The 26,383-nt window shown below is 36.1% G+C and overlaps 1 protein-coding gene across 8 annotated transcripts in view; it reads right to left on the bottom strand.

Annotated features, from left to right (window-relative positions):
• The window catches only part of CACNA2D1 (calcium voltage-gated channel auxiliary subunit alpha2delta 1), a 434,729-nt gene that overhangs the window by 120,209 nt on the left and 288,137 nt on the right, over positions 1 to 26,383 (bottom strand). For all 8 annotated transcript variants that reach the window (XM_076360363.1, XM_076360445.1, XM_076360724.1 and 5 more), the window contains exon 7: positions 13,091 to 13,222. In XM_076360363.1, coding sequence (XP_076216478.1) covers positions 13,091 to 13,222 — 132 coding nt within the window. The remainder of the gene's footprint in view (positions 1 to 13,090; positions 13,223 to 26,383) is intronic.

Raw genomic sequence — 26,383 nt, 5'->3', positions numbered from 1 at the left:
CATTAATCATCATAAAGTGTTTTGCACCATTATATTTAAAACTCAGGATATTTATATCTTAATGATGCCTTGGATTATTAACCAATTAGTACTATCCCCCCAAGACAGAGGTTGTTCCTGACCAACTCCATGCTACCACGAAAGATGTTCAGTCAAGACTGAACGCAGCCACTTCTTCACTATTTTATTCAGATAATGACTTAAAATTGCCAAGAGCTCAAATTTTCTTCAGGGAAAATCTAACATAGACAGCTCTGTGCAATGTCCTCTGTAACTTTTATGCACCGATACCATACAGAAAAGAGAAGATAATAATCTCACAGAGTTTTTTTCGGAATGTACTACCTATGTGGTTATGGGCAATACTGTGCTCAGTTTCATCCCAAATCAGTTCAGCAATGAGTTTTATAGGGGAACAGTCTGCACATAAACAAATCCATTGCTTTATTGGTCCCAATATGCCAAAAGAAACAAAAGCGGTTTGAAGGTGTAACACATACTGCAGTCTGCAACTTAAAATTAACCCCTCAAATGGCTCTGTGTTATCTTAGTTCGGAGGCAAATATTTCTGCTTCTGCACGTATAAACTGAATTTCATCCTCAATAAATATGTTGCTCACATTGGTTTCACCTGGACTAGCTACCATCCCCCCAAAGGGGGCTGGAGTATCAGAGCTTGAGGAGAAGAGGTACAGAAGCAACAAGATGTTTTGCTGGGTTTTTTGTTGCTGTTGTTGTTTTTCTTTTTCTCCTATAAGAGCAAATTCTGGACATTTCAATTTGTATCATAAAAACACAGAGATGGTATGAACTTCAGCATGAAGGTATGGTGGCCTGCTGACAGCAATTTCATTAACTCATTAGAAATAACGCATTATCCTGTAACTGGGTGGATCTGCTTGCACAACTACAACATTCAGCACATCAGTTTTGAAAAAGAAGCCACAATTAAATATATTGTAAGATTTTCTACATCATGTATGGTTAGATCCAAATCATGTCAGCCCATGCCCTTTCCTCCCAGATTTCAACAAAAAAAAGGAAGTGAACAACACTCAAAGAGGCTTCTTTCAATGTAAAAAGTAGAACTATCCAACTTACACACTAATTGCACTAACTGATAATTTATAAGCTGCATTACTGGGAAAGGGTTTTGGGGTTTGGTTTTTTTTTTTACTTTAAGGGCTCCTTTAAATGTTGAGTCATTAACAGGACTTTTTTTAAAAAAAAGGTGATGTTCTCAGTTTTTCAAGGCTTTTGATTCATTTTGTATGGATTTTTTAGGCTTAGTATCTGCTTCAGTAATGACTTTCTTTGGAGAGTTCAATATCATGGCCGCAACACTATTGCTTGCCATTAATGGTTAACACAAGAGCAGCTGTGCACAGCAAGTCCTTCATTTGGAGAGATACCATTTTATTTTATTAGAAATTGATTTTTAAAGCTCTTCCATTATTAATTTGTCTAAGCAGGGAATGCTCCCGTACCTGAGTGAGACCTGCTTCACTGACATCTGGAAATAGGTTCAAGATTTTTTTTTTTTTTTTAATGAAGGGGAAGAGAGAATACTAGCTCTTCTCTATCCATATTTTTAATCCAAGAATTTTAAGACTTTAGGGACAAAATTATTTTTTCTGGATAATCAGCGCTGCAGCATTATCTTTTCTTTATCTGTGAATTTCTCCATTTAACACCTTGTAAACCCTAATTATATAGGAATATCCTAGTAAAATACTGGCATGAGCAATGCAAAGAGACTTTTCTCTAATCAATTAAAGTTCCCATCATATTATACTTTTTTATTATATAAACAAAGTAAGGCTAAATACAAGGCTAATCTACAGTAAAAAAGGGAAAGAATACAACCGTTCTTATCGCTGCGCTCTTCAGCACTGATATTACAAAGATCCTGAGAAGATTAACACACCTGCTGATGTTTAAACAATGCTATGAATTTAAATATGAGTTAAAGAACATAATAGCATGCTGAATCTTAAGAAACTTGGCTGTTACACATACTCCTGGCTTGAATCCTTAACCTTCAGAGGATCACTGAAGAAGTCATTTTATCTCTTTATTCCTGTTTCTTTTATCTGCAAAATGAGGACTGATATTTTTATTACTTTAAACCAGAAGGTGTTTTGGGGATGGAAATTAAGCTGTGTGTTATATGCCGTGCAGTATATATATGCCCTGCAGGATAGGATAAGGTAATCTAGGGGTGTTTGAGAACACGAAGACTCCTAGAACAGAACTGGAGAACCTTGTAGTACAGAAGAAACAAAACAGGGTCCAGTGCTGTCCATTGGGAAAGGCTGCCAGCACATGCTGTCCCTTCAGTCACACCGTGGGGCTGTCTAAAGGATGCTAATAAAAATCTGACTTGTTCCATTTACTAGTACAGACATACCTTTAAAGCTGAGGGAGCAGATGAGCTTAAGAAACACGTGTATGCATGATTAAGACATGCTCAAATGTGCTTAAAGTAAGAAATTAAGATTATGTAGACATTCAGTTCCAAAATTACAGTCTTGTTCAGTATCTACTAATTTAGCTAAGGACTTGAACTTCACAGATACTTTGCAACTTGAATTCAATACTTCTCAAGTAAACAGAGTCATGTCTCCATAAATAACAGGACTGCCAACATCTCAAAATGCTACTTCATGTCTAGTTCACCTGGAAGTCTGGTAAAGAGTCGGTCTCATTAGGAAATATTTTTCTTCATGAGTATGAAGTTCCTAATGTTCACCTAAGAAATTGATATTGTAGCGTTTTTTACTGGCTTGCCCATAGTTGTATGAGCCTGGGCAGAGCCAAAACAAAGCCCTCCTCTACCCGTTTCCTTCCTTCTCCCTCCTTTCTTCTCTAACATAGGTAATGTCAGATGAAGATGACAAATATGTATGTCTAGGTTACGTGATAAGAAAAGGACCACAGAGCCACAGGCTGGAAGCTGTTTTTTCCTCTTTGAGAAAACCAGAGAGAAGTCACAGAGTTACGCAGCACTTTGGGAGAGTGGAAGTTGCCAGACATACCATTTTGTGAAAGCAGGTTTTAAGTTCCCAAAGCCCCTTGTTAAATCTCCAGATGGAAACGGAAAAATCTGGAACATTTGGGAACAGTATAGTATTTCTTTTTCAGTTTTATTTTTGTTATCAGTTGCCTCAGCTTTTCTGATCTTGACCATTGCCACCTTCAGCACACTGCAGACCAAATACTTTCACACCGAGTCTAGGTTCAACAATTCTTCATAAAAGATACTGAATCTATTCATGCATCATCATGATCATAAAACCCACTAACTGGAATCTGAGACTATCCATATCAGTATTACCCTTTCTAATATTACACTGTGGCAAATACTATTTAGTATTCTTCCCGGAGAGAGCTCAGTCAGTGTTGCCAACCAAACAGTTTTTCATTACTAATCATTCACCTAAATCAAGGGTGTGTTTTCATTTGAGTAATCCTTTGCAGCCAAACTTTCTTAAGTGTATTTATTAATATAAGTAGAAAGTCTCCTATATCACATTTAACTGCAAATAAGTATCTGCTGTCTGCAGTCCAAAACAAAATGCATCCTTACTAAGGATCTTAGCCTGAAAAAAAAAAAAACAACAACAACAAACAGAGAGGTGGTATCTGGCAAAAGGCACATAAATACAAGTGTTTTTTAAATTTGCTTAATTAGTGATTGCTACAGTGAAAATAATATGCTTCCCACTGAAGTATTTTAATGAAACATTGATTAACAATTATAATCCTCATTACCTCCATAATTAAGAAGGATTTCAAGATTAAAAGAGGAACTGGTTGGTTTGTACCTACACTTCCAAGTAACCTACCAAAAATTTGATATTAAATTGTTCTTTCAGAGAGTTGCTTTCTAAAACCTAGCAGTAAAATTAGCTAGGTAGATGCCTCACAAAATGTAAATGACTTAATATCTGTCAAACCATATTAAACTACTTTAATTAAATTAATTTATTTTTGTGTAACAGATTTGTCCACTGCTCTGTGGTTAATTATAAATTAAATCTGCAGTCTGATCTATATTAAAGTACCCTTCTGTCCATGTGGAGTCAATGAAGCTCTACACGTGCAAGCCCACAGGGAATGGATTCAAGATTTAAAAAAAAAAAAAAAAAAAAAAAAGTTTAATTTTTCAAACTCCGGCCACCAAAGAAAAATATCTTTGGAAACAGTATTATAAAAGAAAAACAAAACCTGACCTACATTACAGATTCTAAGTGGCCCTGCTTGAGCAGGAGGGTTGGTCCAGGTAATTTCCAGAGGTTCCTTCCAACCTCCCAACCTCAATCATTCTGTGGTTCTGTGATTATTGTAACTTATTCTTACCTTTTGAAAAGTATCAGATATTCTATATCAGATAGTCCATACCTGGTGAATGAGATACATCCTTCCAGAATATTCAACCGTTTCAGGCGTCTATGTGGAGTATCTTATCTTTTGAGGATGACCACATTTCCCCTTTTCTTTTAAAGCATTCCAGAAATGAAAGTTTTGGATATTAAAATACTATGTTGTGACATTTGTAATTTTATGTCTTTGCAAGTTTCAGTTGGATTAGAATGAACTGGTAATTCAATGATTTTGCTAAAATGCTGTCAGACTACTGCTTTTCATTTGAATCAAAAACTACTGAAACCCTATGTCTGCACTAGAATTAGGCAAATGTCATCTTAAAATGACATCTTAAAAGCTAATACCAGTTTCTAGAATTAGAAGTATAAACTCAAAAATTAGGCAGGGAGATGTACATCTACTAGTATTACTGAGAAGGTGCTTCAACATTTATAATAATTTGTGCTCTTTTGCCATCTCACAGAGAATCCAAATTTTAAACTTGGTGGCTCACAGTTTTCCCAATGAAACTCTTCTGATTTGTTTATTGTTTCCAAAAATTTGCCTTTCAGAATTCCATAATATCAAATTTCAGGAGGGTTTGCTTAAAAAAAAACCCACAAAATACATTTCAACTTTCTTTCATGGTAGTGGTGAAAACTGAGTCTTACTCTTGAGTTATACATAAATAATGGAAAACTGTTCCCTTGGAGGACAAAGGCTGGAAACTTCTACAAATATTTTTAAACCTGGTGGATTTTGTAAAGAAACTAGAATTGAAAACATTCATTCAAGACAACTGAGCCCTCAGACAAAAACAAAAAGGAAATTAAAGAAGTTATTTATATGCCCAGTCCTATCTTGCCTTCTGCAGCCAACTCAGATAAAATTCTGTTTGCAAACTGAACATTAAGAAACAGGAAGGGTTTTCTCATACAAGTTATATGTGGGAGATGTTCGGAAAAGCTGATGGTGATTTCCCGTTGAAAAGAAGAAAAGATGCTGTAAGTAATTCCCCAAAATGTCACCATGTAAATGGAGAGTCCTTGTTTTCTGAGATGACTCAAGATAGCCTCTGAGCATGCACTGGACAGTAGTGCAGGATAATGACCTCAAGGTTCCTGTGGTTGCAAGTCAGACAACATCATATACAAAACAGTATCATGTCTAATAGAACACAATACATATTCACTACATGCCTTTATGTCTGGGTCTGGCTTTTCTGGTCAGGCTTGTCAATGCAAGCAAACTGACTGAAATTTAACAACAGAAATCCCTCCCCTGTAGCTTCATGAGAATGTTTTATTTACCTGCATATCGGTCACAAAGGATTCTGTACGTACTGCTTACAAGGCTACGTCTATGAGCAAAAATGCCTCTGGTAATGATATGCTTGTAACATGAAGACTGAGGCATTACAGTTGGCTGTGAAAAAACTCACTTAAAATGTCTGAGCCATTTGATTTCAATGACTTGACAATTTCACCAGTCAGTCTGCTAACTTGTTTTAACAGTTTTAACGTATTTTAACTATTGTTAAGAATTATTAAATATAAAAAAATGTAAATTAAATGCTCAGAAAATATCCAAATTTTGGGCAACCGTATATCGTATATTAAACCTGTAACATTTCACATTTTTGATGTGTTAGTAGCAGCTCTGTGTTAATGACAGGTGAAACGGCCAGTTGTAACTTGAATAGAAAATTTTCATCATGCAGAATCCAAAGCACTTGCAAGCTAACTTCATTACATCCAGTGTAGTAATTTTCAGATTGTTTGCAAACAACCACTGCATGGCCTGTACCTAGTTTTTGCACTGATGGATGAACATGGACAGAAAACATAGGGAGTCTTCTTTTCATCCTTAATCAAGAAGCCCACAAATGCTATTTAGTTTCTGAGCAGAAGGAAGTTGTTTGGTGCTACTTTGTTTCAGCAAACATTATTTCCCCTTTGAGCAAGAGGGAAATTCTTAAGGGAAAGAAGAAGAGACTATGGAATAAATTGTAGTCTCACGCAAATATGCTTATTTCTTCAGATAAAATCAGTCTGTTCCTTAAAAATGAAGGGCCTACATGCACAAGCAGGCTCTGCAGCCTCCTAGGCGATCGTTGCCTATGTTCAAGCCCACGTTTACATGGTGCAGACGTGTAACCTGGGATTACTGATGTGGGAAGAGGGGAGGGACAAAAAGCTGCAAGAAATCTCCCGGGAGCCTCTGCTTCTTGGCTTGGGAGCTTCATTTAAGCACAAGCACTTGCTCCTTGCCTGAGCGACATTGTGTGGATGTCTGTGCACCGTGTTGTGCTTTGCTGATCCTGACCCTGACTCAGGGATGACCTCAGAGCTGCCTTGTCAATATGGACTTGTCAGGCTGACATGTGAAGCTGACCCCAGCACAAGCACTGCGTGCACCAGGAGGTCTCAATATATCCAACTTTTTTAACCTTGTCTTTTCCACACATTAGTATTTGTATTGAAGAAAACTAACTAACTAACTAACTAAATAACAAATAAACAACACCCTACTTCCTAAAACGAGCGCTGAGTACACTGTTACTTCTGAACTGACAGTAATTTTACAAAATAGAGTAAGATTGGAAGTAAGTTGAAAAGCTTTCTCCACATGGATGAGTACCTTTCCCCTGGCTAATCTATCAGTTGTGCCCTCCATACTGGTCCAGCAGTGCTGGTACTCTTGGAAACTCTATCCATGGACAGATACTGCAAACACAACTGGACAATTTATTAATACAATTACAGAGGATGTTGTTGTTTCTGTTGTTCTGAATGATGACATTAAGTTTTCTAAGTGAGTTTTTCCAAGTTTTCTTTTGGAAGTGGGGGAAAACACAGACTGAAAAAGAAAACTATTCTATGATGGAGACTGCTCACCCTCCCCATCAGCTATTTATACACACTTTTAAGTTCCCTCTGAGCCTGTCTCCTCCAGGCTGAAAGTGAACTCTTTCAGCCTCTCCTCATGACAGATGCTCCAAGTCCTTAATAATCTTTGTAACCCTTCAGTAAGTCCCTGTCTCTCTTGTACTGGGGAATCTAGAACTGGATCTTTCACTCCAGATGTGTCTCACCAGTGCTGAGACAAGGGGAATGATCCCCTCCCTCCACATGCTAGAAATGCTCTGCCTAATGCAGCCCAGGCTGTCGTTGTCCATGTCCAACTTGTCCATCAGGACCCCCAGGTTTTTTTCTGTAAAGCTGCTTTCCAGCTAGTCAGCCGCCTGCAGGTGCTGGTGCCTGCAGTTATCCCTCTACCGGATGCAGAACTTTGCATTTGCCTTTGTTGAACTTCATGGGATTCCTGCCAGCTCAATTCTCCAGTCTGTTGAGGTCCCTCTGAATGGCAGTACAACCATCTTGTGTATCAGCCACTCCCAGTTTTGTGCCATCTACAGACTTGCTGAGGGTGAACCCTGTCCCATCATCCAGGTCACTAATGAAGAGTTGAATAGCATTGGATCCAGTATTGAATCCTGGGGTACACCACTTTTGACTGGCCTCTGGCCGGACTTCATGCCACTTCTCATAACCCTTTGAGACCAGCAGTTCAGACAGTTTTCAGTCCACCTCACTGTCCATTTATCTAAGCTGTTTGTCTATGAGGATGTTAAGGGAAACGGTGTCAAAAGACTTCCTCCTGAAGTCAAGACAAATAACATCACTGCTTTTCCCTCATCCACAAAGTCTGTCATCTCATCATAGACAGTTATCAGGTTGATCAGGCATGATTTCTCCTTTCACCCATGCTGACCGCTCCCAATCACCTTCTTGTCCTTACTATGCTTCAAAATAGTTTCCAGGAGGACTTGCTCCATCACTTTTCCAGGGACTAAGGTGAGTCTGACACCTTGTAGTTCCCCAGATCCTCCTTCTGGCCCTTCTTGAAGATAGAAGTGATGCTTGTTTCCTCAGGAAAGAAGGAACCTCAGGAACCTCTCCTGGTTTCCATGACCTTTCAATGATAATCAAGGATGGCCTTGCAATGACATCCACCAGTCTCCTCAATACTCATGGGTGCACCCCATCAGGTCACAAGGACTTGTGCATGTCCAGTTTGTTTAAATGTTCCTTAACCTGATCCTCCTCCACTGAGGGCAAATCATCCTTGCTCCAGAATTTCCCTCTGATTGCAGAGGCCTGCCATTACTGAGGGTTGGTCTTACGAGTAAGCACTGAGGTAAAGAAGGTAATGAGTACCCTGGCCTTTTCCATGTCTTTTGTCAACAAGCCCTCTGTCCCAGCAGGGAGCAGCAGGCCCAGATTCTGCAGCACGTCCATATTTTCCTTAGTCTTTCTTTTGCTGCTGATGTTTCTGTAAGAAGGTCGTCTTGTTGTGCTTCATATTCCTCACCAGATTCAACTTCAAGTGGGTTTTGGCTTTTCTAACTGTGTTTCTACATGCTTGGACAGTGTCTCTATATTCCTCCCAGTTCACCTGTCCTTGCTTCCACCTCTTGTACACTTCCCTATTAAATTAAAAATTTTATCAGGTATCTTCATCACCTGAAGACAGAGATTCCTGTCTCGATTCTGATACAACTCCATAAATGTATGTAAAAAGGACAATACATTTTTACAATGCTGAAACCATCTCTTGAAAGAAAGACTAATTTGTGATATATAACTTTAAATGTAAGAATGAGTATATATTACATCCTTCCTAAAAGTTCCATTCACTTTATTTGTTTATTCTTCTGAGTTCTTTTATTAAACTACTGTTTACTTACTCTTGCGTTGTTCAGAGCTCATAGAATAGCTAATAGAAATCTCAAAATTGGTCTTGGCATCTTCATATCGAAATGGATGGTTGCCAGCACTGTAATAGAGCACAGCATTTCTCTTCACAAATATGCTGCCATTGAAACTAATGAAAATGTTGATACTAAGTATCCTCACTGATCTTTAAAATTATTTTAGGCAAGACACACTTTCTTAAATAATTTAAAGAAGAAAAAGTTCAGTATGAGGAGACTCATCCTGACTCTTTAAATCAAGCTGATTAAAAACCTTAACTGAAAGAAGTGAAAAAATAGGTTTGAGACCTATGGAGGTATCCTGCATCTTTGGCTCTTCTCTGCCATTTCTGTCTTGATGTTTGAGAATGAGAGCTGAACTGAGTATATTCTAGGGAAAAAGAGTTCATAAACAAAATGAAGCAAGCAATGTACTAATCTATAAAGAGAGAAATTGACCTCAATGCAGTCTCTAACGTTTCTATTGGGGCATCTTTTAAGGTAAACATAGGAAGTGGCTCTACAGTTCCCTTTTATGTCTGGCACTAGTTCTCCTATCACTGCAAATATAGACATATATGTGTGTTTATGTATATATTTCTAATACTTAGCTTTCTTGCACATCTGTATCTATCCATATATGCAACTATCTTCCTAAATCTGGCTTGCCTGGATTACATATTTTCTTCTTCTTTAAAACAAAACCAAAGGTAACACCACATAGAATGTGGTTTTCTCCTCAGTAATAATGACTTTTTGCATAAGGAACATTTGATGGACTAATTACATCATAACATTAAAGGAAGTGAATACTTTGGTACCATTACTTCTTCTACCTGATGCTGTTAGCTATTTTCATAAAATAGAGTTTCTTATTCTACTGCATCTAATTACTATTGTATCTAAGCCTAATACCGTTTATTATAGTGTATAAAGAAGAAGGTGTGAGGAAAGGAAATGGTCTAAATGCCATGTGTCTCAACCTAGGTCATAGTCAGAAGGAAGCTGTCTTGTCCTCTTGATAGAAACAAGGGAACACAGATGTACCAAAGAGGCAGACAAAGCACAACTGAAAATTATATAAAATCATATATGTGATGCTAGAGGAGTGTACAACAGTAACAAAAATAGAATATATGTAGGAAACAAGGGGATATATGTAATAGAAAAATAATCTTATATTTCAGACATACTTTCCACCCATGCTGTCGCTCATAGAAAGATCCCTTCATGCTGCTGGTTACTATGGTGACAAGGACAGCCTAAGAGCCTACTTAGGATAGAAGTGATGTACTGTCTAGCCCACTACTCGAGGCAGTGGGATACTATCAGATAAAAACATCAGTTCAAGAAACCTATGACTGAAGACACCCTCTATAGCTTAGAGGTACCAAAGATCGATTCTTCTTAAGGGAGGAAAGACTGAGCGGATGTATTTCAGCTAATAACGAGCAGACTTATCTATGCATTTTAATTTTAGTTTTTGATACTTCCAAATTCTTTCACAAACATCGTCACTATGGAGAAATTAATCACTTTGAAGTAATATAGGCCAATATAATGAACCAACATTTTACAATTTATAATATCATTTTCAAAAAGCAAATGTGCAAAGCATCCATTACAATATATGAAACTTGATTTCATTTTCAGAACACTTGTGTGTGTCAGATAGGTCTCTGCAAACTGAGACAAAGAGTTTACAAAAAGAGAAAAGATGGACAAACTTGCAGAAAGACCTATTCCAAAAATCTAAAACCAGAGGGCTATACTGATTTAAGCTATAAATGGAAGGAAGTGGGAAGGAGAAGATGCTCAGAACAATGCATATACAACTTAAGGACTGTCAGACTGCTCCAGGTTACTGTGTGTGTATGTAAAATCTAAGAATGGGGGAATTACCCAGGAATTTTTGAAGTCAAGTTCTGACAGGACTAGACAGTTAATAAGGACATAAGCACTTAGCTATGGAATAAGCGGGAGGCGTGAGGATCTGAGTTTTATACTAAATCACAGAATCACAGAATAGTGTGGGTTGGAAGGGACCTCTAAAGGTCATCTAGTCTGATGCAATGAGCAGGGACATCTTCAACTAGATCAGGTTGCTCAGAGCCCCGTCCAACCTGACCTGGAATGGTTCCAGGGATGAGGCATCCACCACCTCGCAGGGCAACCTGTGCCAGTGTTTCACCACCCTCATTGTAGAAAATTTCTTCCTCATATCTAGTCTAAATCTACCCTCTTTTAGTTTAAAACCCTTGTCTTATTGCAACAGGCCCTGCTAAAAAGTTTGCCGCCATCTTTGTTATAAGCCCCCTTTAAGTACTGATAGGCTGCAATAAGGTCTCCCCAAAGCCTTCTCTTCTCCAGGCTGAACAACCCCAACTCTCTCAGCCTTTCTTCATAGGAGAGGTGTTCCATCCCCCTGATCATTTTTGTGATCCTCCTCTGGACCCGCTCCAACAGGTCCATGTCTTTCCTGTGCTGAAGGCTCCAGAGCTGGACATAGTACTCCAGGTGGGGTCCCAAAAATATGTATAAAATATATATAAATATAAATTTGTGTTTAGATGGAGTATATACAAGCAACATATCCACCTGAAAAATAGGGAAAACAAGCTTCTCCCATTTCATAGAAGTGTTCTAAGGAAGAATACATAGAGATTCTGAGGCACCTGTGTTGTCCTGGTAAACAACTGGAGTAGACAGGTTAGCTAGACATAAGAATATATTTTTCAATATATAAGATAATCTTACACTTGAAAATGAATTCCTTAGAGATTGCCACAGAGATATATTTAATAAACACTTCTTTTTCAGCACTTGGAAAACATCACTATATAGTAAGTGGTGACAAATGGTGACCCCAAACACAGTACTAATAGATCCCAAAAGCATTGAAACAGAACACTTTGAAAGAACAGAAATATGAAATTAGCATTTTCAATATTATTTTTTCTGCAACATCTCACTGTATTTATTTCATCAGCACCTAGCATGACAAAACAAACAGGATTCAAGTACTACGAATCATTTCTTCCTGTAAACTAGCCTAAGGCATTTTCTCTGCCTGTGCTAGCAATTGTGCTAATAATACAGTAACTGCTTTAGAATAATCCCCTTCATGCTCAGAAACACCAACAATCTTGTATAAACAGAAGAGAAAGGATCTCAAAGCTCTTCCTTAACCAGCTGTAGGCAAGAGACAAGACACTGCACGCCATTGTCTTGTGTGTAGTGGACACATCATTCTGTCATTGATAACAGCATCACTTAACAAGAACAGCAGCAGCACAGGCAGTATGCCTTGCCATAAAACCAGCCTTTCCATTACGTAGTATACATCAAAAATCAAATTAAGGCTACTGATGATCTAAATTCATTAAAATATATATCTATTTAAATTAATTACTGTGATCCAGTAATGGGATTCTTCGACAGGTGGAACAGATGCTGGCTGAAGTAATCAAGTTGTATTCATTGACCTTAGCTCTAATAGCAAAGACATAATTGTCAGATCATGGATTCTGCAGGACATAAACATGGCATGGTGCAATCGTATTTTTACTGACTTTATCCGTAAGATTATCTGTCTAGTCACCGAGTAACTATGTTTAAAACTAGAAAGGTACAAAAATCTCACTGGCAAATATTCAATGATTCTTTATACAACACATAGAAAATAATACAAAAATAATATTTAACTGTTCAGCTTTTCAAAGGACATCATCTTCTGTTCCTCTGACTGTAACAAATACTAGTTACATATTTCACCCCCAGTTTCTTCCCCCTCATACTAGCTTTATGCCAGAATAATTTCACAGTCTTTTGAGTTACTTCTGATATACAGAAACCCCATCTATGTAAGAAAGGCATCTTTAGCTATCTTTTATTGCTTGTAAATAATTCAGAATATTTTTAAGGCAATATGTGGCACAGGACAGTTCTTTAGGAGAATGCAGTTACCTGGGTAATACCTAGCGAGGCCAGTTGCACTACCAAAAACCTGCCATAATAAAGTGGGGTCTTCTTCTCTGTTCCGCTTGAATACATCATCCAACGCTGCAGTCCAATTGAGTTCATTTAACACTATCGTTGCTGCCAAAGACAAAACATATTTGGTATTACAAAGTTACATCCTAACACCAGCAGCAATGACTACAAAAGCAAACTGAACTATTGCAGAAAGTAGTAACATTTCATTTAACTAATCAACAAAGTAAATTTAAAGAAACACACTCCTCTTCCTTGGGAATTTTCTTTAAGTTCCTCATGCTTTCTTCTTCCCATTGCATTATTTGTATGCAATGACTACTGGCTTATTTGCGTAGTCATTTTCTCCTACAAATACTTTGTTTCTGAGATGTCACTCTAGTTGCACTTCCCAGCTATAGAAAAGTAAATGCAAGCCTATAAAGTTGATGTTTCTACTAATCACAGCACACTAGAAAGACTAGAATAACATCAACAAAAGTAGGTGAGTCTCTTACAAAGATAACAAAAATTTCCCTTTCCAAATGGCTGCTGTAAGGAGATTATATGAGAAAAAGACAATGATGAGTTATTTGAATTGTAACATTAAGGTAGGACCACATGCACGGTAGTACTCATTATCGCATGCTAACAAGATCTTAATGTTCGTAGATGTGATCACTTACAGAAAGATCAGCAGTATGAACATTAATATTTATGAGTTGAAGTCAGTTGCACAACGAACTTAAAATACAAGGAAATACACATTTCAGCTAAATACTATGTGGCCAGTTATACAGAAACTTATATTTGCAAAGTTGTTCTGTACCAATGCTTGTTTTAATCAATCCAATATATTATATAATCAATCAAATATATAATATATTAACATCTTCTGTGCCTTTTTCAAAAAAAGATATGTTGGGAGACACTCTAAAATTGATGAACACTGTTACAGTAACAGTCAATTGACTATAGTCAGTAGTCAATGAAATTTTACTGTGATACAGAATACCTCATGACATAACTTATGATAAATTATGCTTTTCACCTCATTTAATCAGCTGTAAATATCTCATTAATTTCCCCCCTAAAATCTTAATCGTGTTAGGCAACAGCAGGTATTCAGTTAATTAGAAAGAGCAAGGGCTTTTTGTTGGTTTGGTCACGAATTCTTTCTTTTGTGTTGCCTAATGGCATTGTAAGTAAAGTTTCTAAAACTGAAACACCTAGATTAGCAAGCCAAGAGTGGAAAGGGAACTAGAGGGAAAAAAAAAAAAAATTTCAAGACAGTTGAAGATGTAGGTATAAATCCTACGAAAGTCAACACTGTAATACAGATCCTGCTCACACTATGGTATTGCACACAGGAAAGAAAATTCAACTTCTCTTGAAAACGAGCAAGTCAAGCTGAAATAAAAACAGTTCTTTAAGGCACATGAGTGGCATCACAGCACAAAATTTGGTATGTAGGTCTACATTCTAGCCCTCTGCTACTGTGAAAAAAGAAACAATAAAAATAAGGACAGGTTGAAAGTTAACATTTGACAGCCCATTTCCAAAATTAGGTTGTTAACAGGTACTAGAGAAATGAGATCACAACATTAAATTTTATAGGCTTGTTTTTAAAGGTTAAGGAGAAAATTGTTACACCATGTATTTTGCAGAAAGGTTTATCTGTTTTTTTCAAAGTAGTTTTAAGATAATATCACTCTCTCAAGATATAGCTTTTTATAGAAATACCAAATTAAATTTCCAACTCTTGAGGTTCCCTGTAAGCAATAAGCTTGTACTATATACCTGTCTCTTTGTCAAGTAGATAGTTATAAATATATATATGCTTACTTAAGAAAGAGGAATATTTCCCTGAGGCACCATGAGAATTTTATTATTATTTTAAAATGGTTACTGTTCAATTATTTCCTTTAGATCCACTTTGATCTACTGTGTAATTAAGCATTATGTACAGACATTCTAAACTTGATTTTGTTTCAGATCTTACTTCCAGAAGTGGCTCCATGAAGTCATTAGAAGCTCTGTCCTTTACTTACTCAGACAAGAATTTCCTTTCGTGCTCGAATTTTTATTTTTTCATGTTACCATTTCCTCATCTGATGTACAGAGTACTTGTCCCAGTGGAAGCCTATGCCGATGGTTCCTGGTGGCATTTAGGGCACTGGAGCTTAGGACACTTACTTAAGGCACATGGGAGACCATAGTTCTTACCTCTTTGCCAGCTGACAAAGCATTTAGTTTTCAGGGTTCTCTATGAATTCCCAAGCCCCATAACAATGCATTTCTTTGGCCTTGTGACCTGACTTAAAATTGCTGCAGCCTCTACCCCCAAATCTGTCAGTGACTTTACCACCCTGGTCAGACCACTGACATCCCCATTCAGCAAAACGATTTATCAGGAAAAAAATATTTTTCAGTTAATCATGCTCATAACTGCTTTTCTAAATTGGCGGCTATGCACCCCATGAAAAAAAACTCTTCACATATGAAATGTGGTACATTATTTCTAAAGAGAAAATTTCCTTCAGACAGTAAGCTTACTAACAAATTATATTCAGTAAAGACACATTAAACGTATTACTACATTTACAAATACTGTTGCAAAGAGTGCCTGTATCATCCAAAAATGTATTGCAAAGAGTTCTATATATGTATTCGAACCTATGTTTATACACACACACCTGCACATACACATTAATATATATAAATATTTATTAAAAATACATGCACATACAAAAAGGAGAAACTAAGGAGACAATCTACAAATAGTAAAATAACTAAGTACTGAAGTACTGAATGGATATATTGGAACTAATAATTTCAACATTTTATTAAACTTGTTGAGATTAGGCTATAAAGCAAGAAATATAGCTTACTAGATCTTATTTGTAATATTTGTGGAGAAGTGATGCTTTATAGTCAGTGTCAAGAGTTTTACAATCTTATTTATGTCCCACTTTCCCCTTCCTCCTCTTCCTCTACAACTTTCTCCCAGAGACAAACACAACAGCCGAAAAAAATCCAAGAACTTGCAGCAGGGGGGAAAAGAAACCCAACATATGAAGTTGGAATTAAAAAAAAAAAAAAAAAAAAAAAAAAAAAGTGGTGTTCAAGATAAGCAACAAGAACAGAGCATCCAAACAGAAGTAAAATGAAATAAATCTTGGAAAAGGCTACTAATGGTATGTAACATATCTGTTCTCAGGTACTGAAAAACATATCTTCCTGCACAATGGAAATTCATAGTTAAGTACCCAGGTCTCATTTCAGAAATATATTTTAACAGCACACATGTAACTTCAACATATATCACCTTCCTCTTAATTCACTTTCTCATTATGATGACAAGAATTTGTGCTTGGAACAGACACACAGAGTTTATTTGGTGGGACTGATACGTAAATAGCCGATTGTACAATCATTACAAGAAATACTCCTGGAGCAGTTTGCTGTTTGTAATTCAAACTTGCTCCCTTCATTCAGGGTTTTTTGGTTGGTTGGTTGGTTTGATTCTATATACAAGTATACTTGTATAGAATGCACCCACATTTGTGTTAACCAATCCAGTAATCAGTAAATAAGGAAAAGGGTGCTGGGAATTTTAGCTTTAATAATTTTTTTCTCTAAGTGGTTTTCTACAACTTACATTACTCTTTTATTTCTGCTTAAGAATACACCCTGGACTTCAAAAAGCAAGCTGTAAATCAAGTCCCTTACTTTTTTTTTTTTAAATGCAATACCTCTGATAATAGGCAATGTCAAACAAATACATCTAGATTCTGGTTTAAAGCCTACAGCAATGGATTTGAAACTTGCCAATCAAAGAAAAGCAAGCAAAAAGGCTCATAAACAACAACAAAACTATTCTTCAAATGTTTCCTACTAAAATATCATGATTCTCAATTTGCACATAAAAATCAATGCAGTTCTACTTTCACTAGCTCATAGTAGAGACCATAGCACCTGTCAGAATACCCTAATTTGAAAGACATGGATTTATATTGACTTCATTAATATAGTGAGAATTTAATTTATTTTTCTGTTATTAAAAAAAGAATGCATTTTACTAAAATAAAATGTTTAGAGGTGTTATAGCCACACCTACTGAGATGCTGTATATCCTAGAAACACTTGGCTTTCGAGTTAACTTCTGTACAGGAAAGAGCTTTTGGCTGATAATTGGCAGAAAATCTAGTTGAAGACAACTCTCCAATAAGCTTATTTCCAATTCTGCTAAAAGAAGTCTTTGAAGATTACTACTTCAAAGTACTTCAACTGCTACCTTTCACTTGATATGGGCAAGATGAAAAAATAAGATTTATCATCACACAATAGGAAACATCACTCTTTCTGGCTAATTCCACTGAATTCCATCCATCTTTTCCTTTTTTCCCTCTTCTTTATGACATGAGGTATAAGGGACTTGACAAGGAATGGATTCAATTTTCCTCTGCAAATGCAATCAATAAAAAATAGAGAGCACTACCGTGCTCTCTTTAAAAGAACTGGAATACACTTCTGATGATTTATTCAATGTATAGGCCCTGGCCTGTATACAAGGCAGAGTATAACTTTGTTTGAAAAGCCTGAGAGCTATTTACTATATTTGAAAATATGTTAGCTGCTGTTCCCTGATGCGGCAGCTACACATACTCTGGGTAGAACGGAAGGGAGCTCCTCAGCAGTTCATTAATCTTCTTTTAGTGTGTGGAATGTATTACACTTCCATATCCTGTTTAATGAAGTTGACTCATTGATTTCTTTAAAGGTAACACCGACTAGTTATTGTTATGAATGAAATATATATTCACAATCAAATATTATGGTATTTAAAAGTGGGCACAGAGGGACAATACATTTGCAAGTGCATATATTTGTATATAAGTGTGCAGACACAGATGCTTCCACCTCTAGCCTTGCTAATCAGATATTATAGAAACTCTACTGAAGGTATAAACTAGTCTTCTTTATGACTTACGTGTTTCACTAATTTTTTCAAGATTACACTCCTTCCAGCTTATGTTAAATTACATAGAATGTTACACATTCTCAACTGTGATTGGAAAGTGGTACTCCCATCTCATTTTACATTGGACTAAGAAGGAATGGTCTTTTTTATTTTAAGGTATTTTTAATTAGATTTTTGCATTGGCTTATATATATGTGTGTATATATATACACATACACACATTTTCTACATAATTCCCAAATATAGTAATTTGAAGAACTCTTCTGGTAGTAACTTGAACTTCAACCCTTCAAATTTAGATGCATGTTTTAAGCCATCTACTTCTCTCATGCAAAGTTCAGCATGAGCAAAAAGCCAGAGCAAAGGAAAGATTATAGTGGCTCCAAACTGAACACTGTCTCCAAGGTAACTGGTCCTCGGAGTGGAATCAGAAATCTGAATTTAGTTACTTAGGCCTTCCATAGAAAACCACAGGAAAGTGTCCAACTCAAAACAGTCATCCAAAAAAAACTTCACAGCTGATTAGAAACCAGTTAGAAGAGAATAATAGAAAAATTCTGAGAACTGGGGGAACTGGGGAATGTTTTATCCAAACTCCCTGTAGAGGTTAAGCAAATAAAACAGAGCTCCAAAGGATGCATTTCCATCCATTTACACGGGTAAGCACACTGTTAGATACAGGAGCGGATCATAGGAGTGTGTATCTACAAACTGCATGCTTTAAATGTAGTTTGCACACATACTCCAGAATACTAACTTTATCAGATCAGTTACAAACATTGTAATAACTTGTATTTACTTTTGAAAGCATCCCCCAGCTGATTTGAAAGTGTTCTGTTGTGTGTAGGTTGACTATATTAGGAATTAAGTACATACTTTGAAAGGTAAAGAATTACAAATGGCAAAAATATTATAAACAATAAATTATTATCAAAACAAGGATTTATGAACGCAAAGGAAATGTATTCTTTTCATTCAAAGCACAGGAGGAAAAGAAAAAAAATAGCAGTCTTAAAATTTAACATACAATAGCTATTATACAGTGGCATTTCCAATTGGATAGGTCATTATTTTAAGTGATGCTCTGCTGGATCTTGTGTATATAAATCAGTTACAAAATCTTGCTTTGAAAGTAGCATTTGTATTTCCTATCATAACTAAATTTAAAATTACAAGATAATCAGAACTGTTCGGGTAATATGAATTCAATGGTGCGTAAAAAGTAAAGTATTAAAGTACAATTCTTAGCGTATGGAACAATAATGAAATCAAATAATTTCAACATCTAAGATTGGTGAAAGAAAATTTTATAGAGTAGATATTTTACACTCTTAATTAAAAGCATAAATGATAAAATGTCATGTACTTTTTTCTTTAAATGAACAACTTCTCTACACCCCATTAGATATCTGACATTATGTCCCAGACACTTCTATAAATAATTCTCTGAAGAAGTCACTGAATTCTAGCATACTGTTGTGTCTGTGTCAAATCAAGTAAATTAATTGGCAATGCCATACGCTGTCTGCTGACTTGCTTAGCTGCCACATGCTGATAGCTAGAGAAGCACAGTAAAAGCTCATTAAAATAAGAAACGCCCAGGAGAAGGAAATCAGAATAAAAATGTCAAGAAGAGAAGACGGAATTAAGCTTCTATTATAGCTCAACAAAAAAGAGTTAATACAATGCAGAGTCAAAGACTCTTCAGTACACACTCATAATTTTTCAACAAGTTATTTATCTCTATAAAACACAAAAGAAACCCGTATTATATACTGCAACTTATTGCTGATAACAGTGTTTGTGCATCTTACAAGTTAGGAAGGATGAACGTTGTTTTTTGCCTTGCTTCCCCTAATATGAAAATATACCAGCATGTATTTTAGAATGGAATAATACCCAATGTAAACAACCATAAAGTACTCTAGTTTGTTTGGTTTTTTTTCCTGGGATGATGGCAAGAAGACAAAATATATGAAAGATACTGTTGATTAGAGTGGTTCTGGAGGACTTTCAGATTTTGTAGAGCCATGCACAGTGTAAGAACCTAAGTAAAATGAAAAACAATGTACTTATTAAAGTAATTATAGCACCTCCTGATTTTTTACTATTTATTATTAGCTTTTACAGATGGCTTCAAAGTAGACTTTCTAATAGGAAATAATTCCTTCTTTAAAAAAACAGACAAGGTATTATTTTTAAATTAGTATGTTGTCTTTTTATGGAAATATCAAGGATTAAATACCAACAAAACACCCACTTAGAAAGTAAGGATGACTATATTACACATATTAACTCTGGTCTTCCTTCACTTTGCTCTAATTTTTTGTTAGCATTTCAAAGGATATCACAGTGACACTCAAATTAAACTAGCTATAGAGATATGCTTGATCTTTAATGAAGACTTCTCCCTATAAAAAAAAAAATTAATAGGTGTTAACAAAAACAAACAAAACCAATCAAAAGACTGTCTGGAAATGCTGTTCCGGAATAATTTATTAAACTTTATCTTCAGTCTGCCAAGGTAGCACCACTTCAATAACTTTCCAGTCACTAGAGCACCTTACAAGATCAGTAAATCCTAAGCAGAAGCTGGGTTAAGTGAGAAAGAAAAGAGCTAGAAACAGGTCAACTCATGCAAAAATGTTCTCTCTCCTACCTCATGCTTTCTGCAATTTTTTAACTATTTTGTCAATTCCCATTATAATTTATATTACTTGTAGTCTGAAAACAATTAATTCAGAAATGGATGCTATCACATGTTAGTTTTATGTAGATCACCTATTAAAAAGTTCTTACAATTTTTCTTACAACATGTATATTGGCCATCAATAGCAATTCCTTCTATCCTCTCCCTAGCCACGGTAAATCGGAAAGCACAAATATCTCCAGCAAAAATAGAGATATGTTAATACAATAATATAACAATTGACACATTGTCTGGGATACTGTGTGTTTGTTTTGTCTGTTACGCCAAAGAGATGCATTGCAAGTGGAAAAAGTGCTGAAAATGACCACTAAGGTACCTGGTGAAGAACAGAAAACCTGTCTTCTGAAAGGAGACAAAGAGTTTGAGTAATATTACCTAGAAAAATGAGGCAGAGTCAGAAAGCAAGCCCAACCCTGAAAAGGGTAGGTAGGCATAAGGATGGCACTGGCACAATAACAAATGGGTATAAACTACTTAAGAATAAATTAGGCCAGGTAATTAGGAGGTCTCTTTTAGAGCAGAAGGTCTTAGAATGGCCTTCTGATAGGAGACACAAGCAAGGAGCCCAGGTCTTTTAAGATGGAGCTTGATCAGTTTATTAAAGGAATAACATGGACTAGCTAGATTAAGAATTAGATTTGTCAAGCAAAAAGCTGTTTCCTGCCCTATTCTGATATATCACCCTTTGTTACAAAAAAAGAAAAGGTCCTTTCAGAAGCTGAAATTTAGTAACCACAAACGATGCAGTTTTATACAGTTAGTGCAGCAAAAGAATTGGAAGCAAAACTGCTTTTCTTATTCATTTTTAATTAATGATTATTAAATGTTTGCAAATAAACAATGGTTAATTTCTTACTACATTTATATATATATAGTACATACGTATGTATGTTCTATATAGATTATAAAATCTATATTTTAAATATGTTATTAATGATTATATATTATAAAATTATTGTCTGTAGATCTATAGATCATATATGGAGAACATACATATATATCATAGACAATATTTTTTCTGATGTTTAGGGCATTTTAATAAATATTAATATAATACAGTGGATTTGGTTAATGGATTCTAATCTAGTCCGCATAGAAATGAAATATTAATAAATAGCAGGCTGGTTTAATCTATCTAAATGTATCTCTGGCAACAGAAATCCAAGACACACCGAGTGTGAGGGGAATACAGTGCACAAGTGGGAAACGTGAGAAAAATGATGATGAGACAAGGTCAGTTTCATCACCTGATCTGGTACAGATGTGACAGCTCCTGCTTCTTGTCAGTATTCTAACCATCTCATGGACAAGTCTCATGGACTTGAAATAATGAAATTTCCACAACCTTTCTTTTTGTTGTTTTTATTGTTGTTGGTTTTGGCCAAAGGTTGCATCAAAAACGAAGAGGACAGATATTTTCTAAAATTCAGCTACCTAAGGAAGAAGTCCCCTCTCTCCAACAGATGAAACATCTGTTCCACGTGCAACTGCATTATGCCTTCTTGAAAGCAGAACATAAATATAAAATAGAAATTGTTGTTCTATTGCCTGGCATCATCATAGGTATTGTACCTCGACTTAATTAAGCTTGGTTTGGTGTTGTTTTCCAGGTTATATAGAGGGAATATGGATAAAACTCTTCTCTCTTAAAGATGAAGGGTGTATAAGGTACTAGAAAGGTGAAAGTTCGAAGCTTGCTGCCTGTATAAACAGAGGTTCTCCTCCTCTCTCTGAAGACATTGCTGTTTCTTGCTATAAACAAAGACTCGGCCTGTATCTTTACAAGAAGAAAAAAAAAAAAATTATTTAGTCTATAGCATTAAATCTATGAGGAACAAAACAGACTCCCAGTCCTGTGCTTGCAAGATGCCAAGCTGAATTCCACTCTTGGGGTGAACCCTGGCCTCCCTGAAGTTAATGACAAAACTCCTTTACTGCACAGGGAACTGATTTTGTCCTTCATCTTCAGAACACTGTAACTCTGCAGTGTTCAGCCACTCTCTCTGTACAAAGTATTTTGTCAGCCTAATGCAATAAGCAGATCACAGAATTAGAAGCCAGAACTTACTACTTTAGATTTTTTTAAGCAAATGAAAAAAACCCACCACCCTTACAAATCACTTCCTAAGACTCAAAATGCCTTTAAAATAATAAAAGACTCAAAAGGATCTTTGGGAACACAGTAAAATTAAGCTTCTTTGCAGTTTTTTCACCTACTTCCATGCCATGAGTACTCAGGAACTTTCTGTATTCACTGCTTTATTCACCCAATACAGCAGCTCTTTGAGTGTTCTACAATGTCCAAACAGGAACACGTTTTTATAATCATGTGCTTGCTGAAGGTCTCCTTGTTTTTAATTTACTTTGTGATTATATAAAACCACAGGAAGAGGCAGTAAAGTTCCAGAAAACAACTGGAATGGGATGAACAAAGAAACCTTATTGCCTTATTTATACCTACCCTATGGTTTAAGAAGAAATCTTATCACCTTATATAGAACTATCCTAATAGTTTAAACTGTGCTAAATTTTAGCTACTTTAGCTTCCCATAAGGGCCATAATCTTTCCTGAAATTAGTAAGTACTGCATAAATGGAACTTTTAAAATCAGAGAAGCTGTTGAGTTTGAGATTTCTAAGAGCTTCTGTATAGATCATTCCAAATAATAGGAAGAGACCAATGTATTAAGGAAATACAGACACAGATGGAACAACTGCCATGGAGTGAAAAAATGCATCTGGAACCAAAACGGTTAAGAATATATTATAAAGACCTCTGAAGTCATACAGTATTTTAAACAGCTACTTTCAACTACTAAAGTCAGGGAGTGAGGATACAGAGTACCACATTTCCTAGGATAAGGAGGAGGATATATAAATACGAATCTGGATTTAAAATAAGGGTTTAAGAAGCAGTCATATCACCTAGTGAAATACAACAAACTTCAGCCCTAGTCTTACAGGCATTTCTACACATATTTAACTTTTATATTTGATAAATGAAGGAGGCAAAACTGAATGCCAAGAGCTTAGCACCAGCTAAATCCCATTGTGCTCTGACAATCTGCATCAGTTCATGATGTATTCCAGGGAAATAAGGGTCCAAATCTGCTAACAACCCATTTCATCAATTGTTTCAAAAATGGAAAAGGAAAGACCTAGTGGGTTGGGTTTTTTTCATATCACTTTTGAAAAAAAGAAGACTGTATGAAGCAACAGAAGACTTATCCTAAGTGAGAAACTCATTACTTTGCTTTTCTAACAGCATACTGGTTTCAGTGGCTTCACCTATATCAGCCAGCAGTGCAGTGCAATGGAAGCAGATCTGTATATTGAAACAGCTGGTGCTGAGAACGTGACATTCATATTACACAGGATTTGGAGGTCTTATTTTCTGCTACATCTAATCTGTGCTGTAGCCTGAGTGCCCATTAACAGTTGACGTGGGCCAGGTGCACTGTGAGAGTGCACCTTCTGGTTTAGCTGCATCAGAAGGGAACCCATCTGGCACACCCTGAGATGGCTCAGCAATGTCAAGTACAGTAACTTGGGCCCAACAGTGTTTTCTTCCAAAGGGCATTTCTGATCTGAACTAAAATAGTAACATAGACAGACCCAGCTCTCATGAAACAATAATGAAGGGTCAAATAAATTAGATAGCTGAAAGTGAGAACAACTTGCCTTTCAGTGATAAAGGAGTTCACAGTCAACAGGTAATACTTAGCTCCATACTCGAGTGTCACTCTGTCTCGAGTACAACGTCACCTCGCAATTTTCATCATCCTAGTCATCTTTAGCAGCAAATGTGTTTGGATTCAACTATAGCTATATTATTTACTATAACTGAAAGGAGAGGACACTCAATTTCAGCTAACAAGATGGGCCTGAGCATGATAAAAACAAACAAAATACATATTTTTACATACATACCAACAAACAGTACCTATGTAACAAAACACTTGCTCATTTAAAAAGCAATTGCTTTCTTGGTACAAATATTCTGTAGACTAATGGCCAGATTCCCACCTGTTGCAAGTGGACATATTTTCACTAAAGCCACTGATAAGGGTATTCCAGTGTGTACCAGCTGAAAATCTGACCATGATTTTATAAATATATGTTTCACCATTAAAACATGCATCCCAAAAGCAAAGTTAAGAAATTTTGGCTCTTTAAGGATCCAACAACACTATACAAGAGTTGTATTTTACTTTAGTCAGTTCTTCTAAATGCTTTATGCATATAACAATAGTTCAGAAAATGAGACATCACCAGTAGTAGAGAAACCAGAGCTGGGACCCCAGCTTACGTAAACTGATGTAACAACATTGAAGGTGTTGGTGCTAAGTCAATTTGATGTACCTGCTTTTAACTTTGATTCTGATACTGACTTTCAGGAAAATCTTTGGCATATTATAATCTTACTAAGCATCTTCCCTACCTTTAGAAAGGAACAATTTATTTATTCTTAATGTCATTGCAAGATCTCAGTAACAAACTTTAAGTCTTTAATATTTTGAAGGTCTTTTGAGTTTTCTTGACATAATCTGGCACTTTGGCACAAAAGCAGCTTTATGATGTACATAGTTTCTGTATTGTTTACGAGTCAACATCTGGCTAGCATTTTGCAGTTGTAAACTTATATCAGAAGAGTCATATGTAAACAAATTACTTCATGAATTTTTTTCAAAGCATCAGTCCAACAATTGGAATAGAGACTGATGCTTGCAGAGCTGTTAAACAAAAATCACTTTTTCATGTCAATATGCATAGTAGTCTTTTATTTCAGATCTTCAGGCTTCCGATCACTGGCAGAATTTTAGAAAGACTTTTTTTAGAGTCAAGAAATAAAAAATACTAAGTTTCAAAGAATTCTTCTTGTTTTAAGTAAGATATATCTATTTTTGCAGAAACCAGAAAAAAATATTTTATTCCTTCAGTTATCTACAAGATAGAACCAAAAAACTGGCAAGGTACAAATGTTATGGATGACAGACTCCTACAAACTTACTTCAGGGACAACATTTAAAGACACATTGCAGGACTAACCAAAGACATTTTTTTTCCTCACAAAATGCGATTTCAGGTGTATGACTTAGTAAGTAATCATCGGGTATCTCTCCCCTGCCCCACTTCTTGACAGCTTATGCCATAGCAAAGCATAAAATACTGTCAAAGGCATCTGGTTCACACTTCATGACAGCATACAACAAACTGAAAAAGCAGACAAGCTATCCATCATCTGCTCAGAAGACTATAACCCCTAAGGCAAGGGAATGGAAGAGAGAAATGCTGTAGCTATGTAATTTGTCATGATTAATTAGTTATTTGTCAATGTATTATGATTCCATTTTGCTAAGTACGATCTAATCACATAAGCAGGTATCTTTCATGTCTTGAAAATTTTAAAATAAGAATTAAGACCTGACATATTAAGACAAACACAAGCAGGGGATTGAGGGAAGAACCGTAGCAGCAGCAGAACAAGAACAGAGGCCATTGCACAGCTCTGCCATACTCTTCAATTACCTACTGTCCTCCTGGTTTCTGCAAAATAAAAACAACTGCTTAATGTCCCTCTGCCTCTGACCTCC

Source organism: Aptenodytes patagonicus, chromosome 1, assembly GCF_965638725.1.
Source record: "Aptenodytes patagonicus chromosome 1, bAptPat1.pri.cur, whole genome shotgun sequence".
NCBI lineage: Eukaryota > Metazoa > Chordata > Aves > Sphenisciformes > Spheniscidae > Aptenodytes > Aptenodytes patagonicus.
The sequence above is the reverse complement of the archived record's forward strand: the minus strand, read 5'-3'. Positions and strand labels throughout refer to the sequence as shown.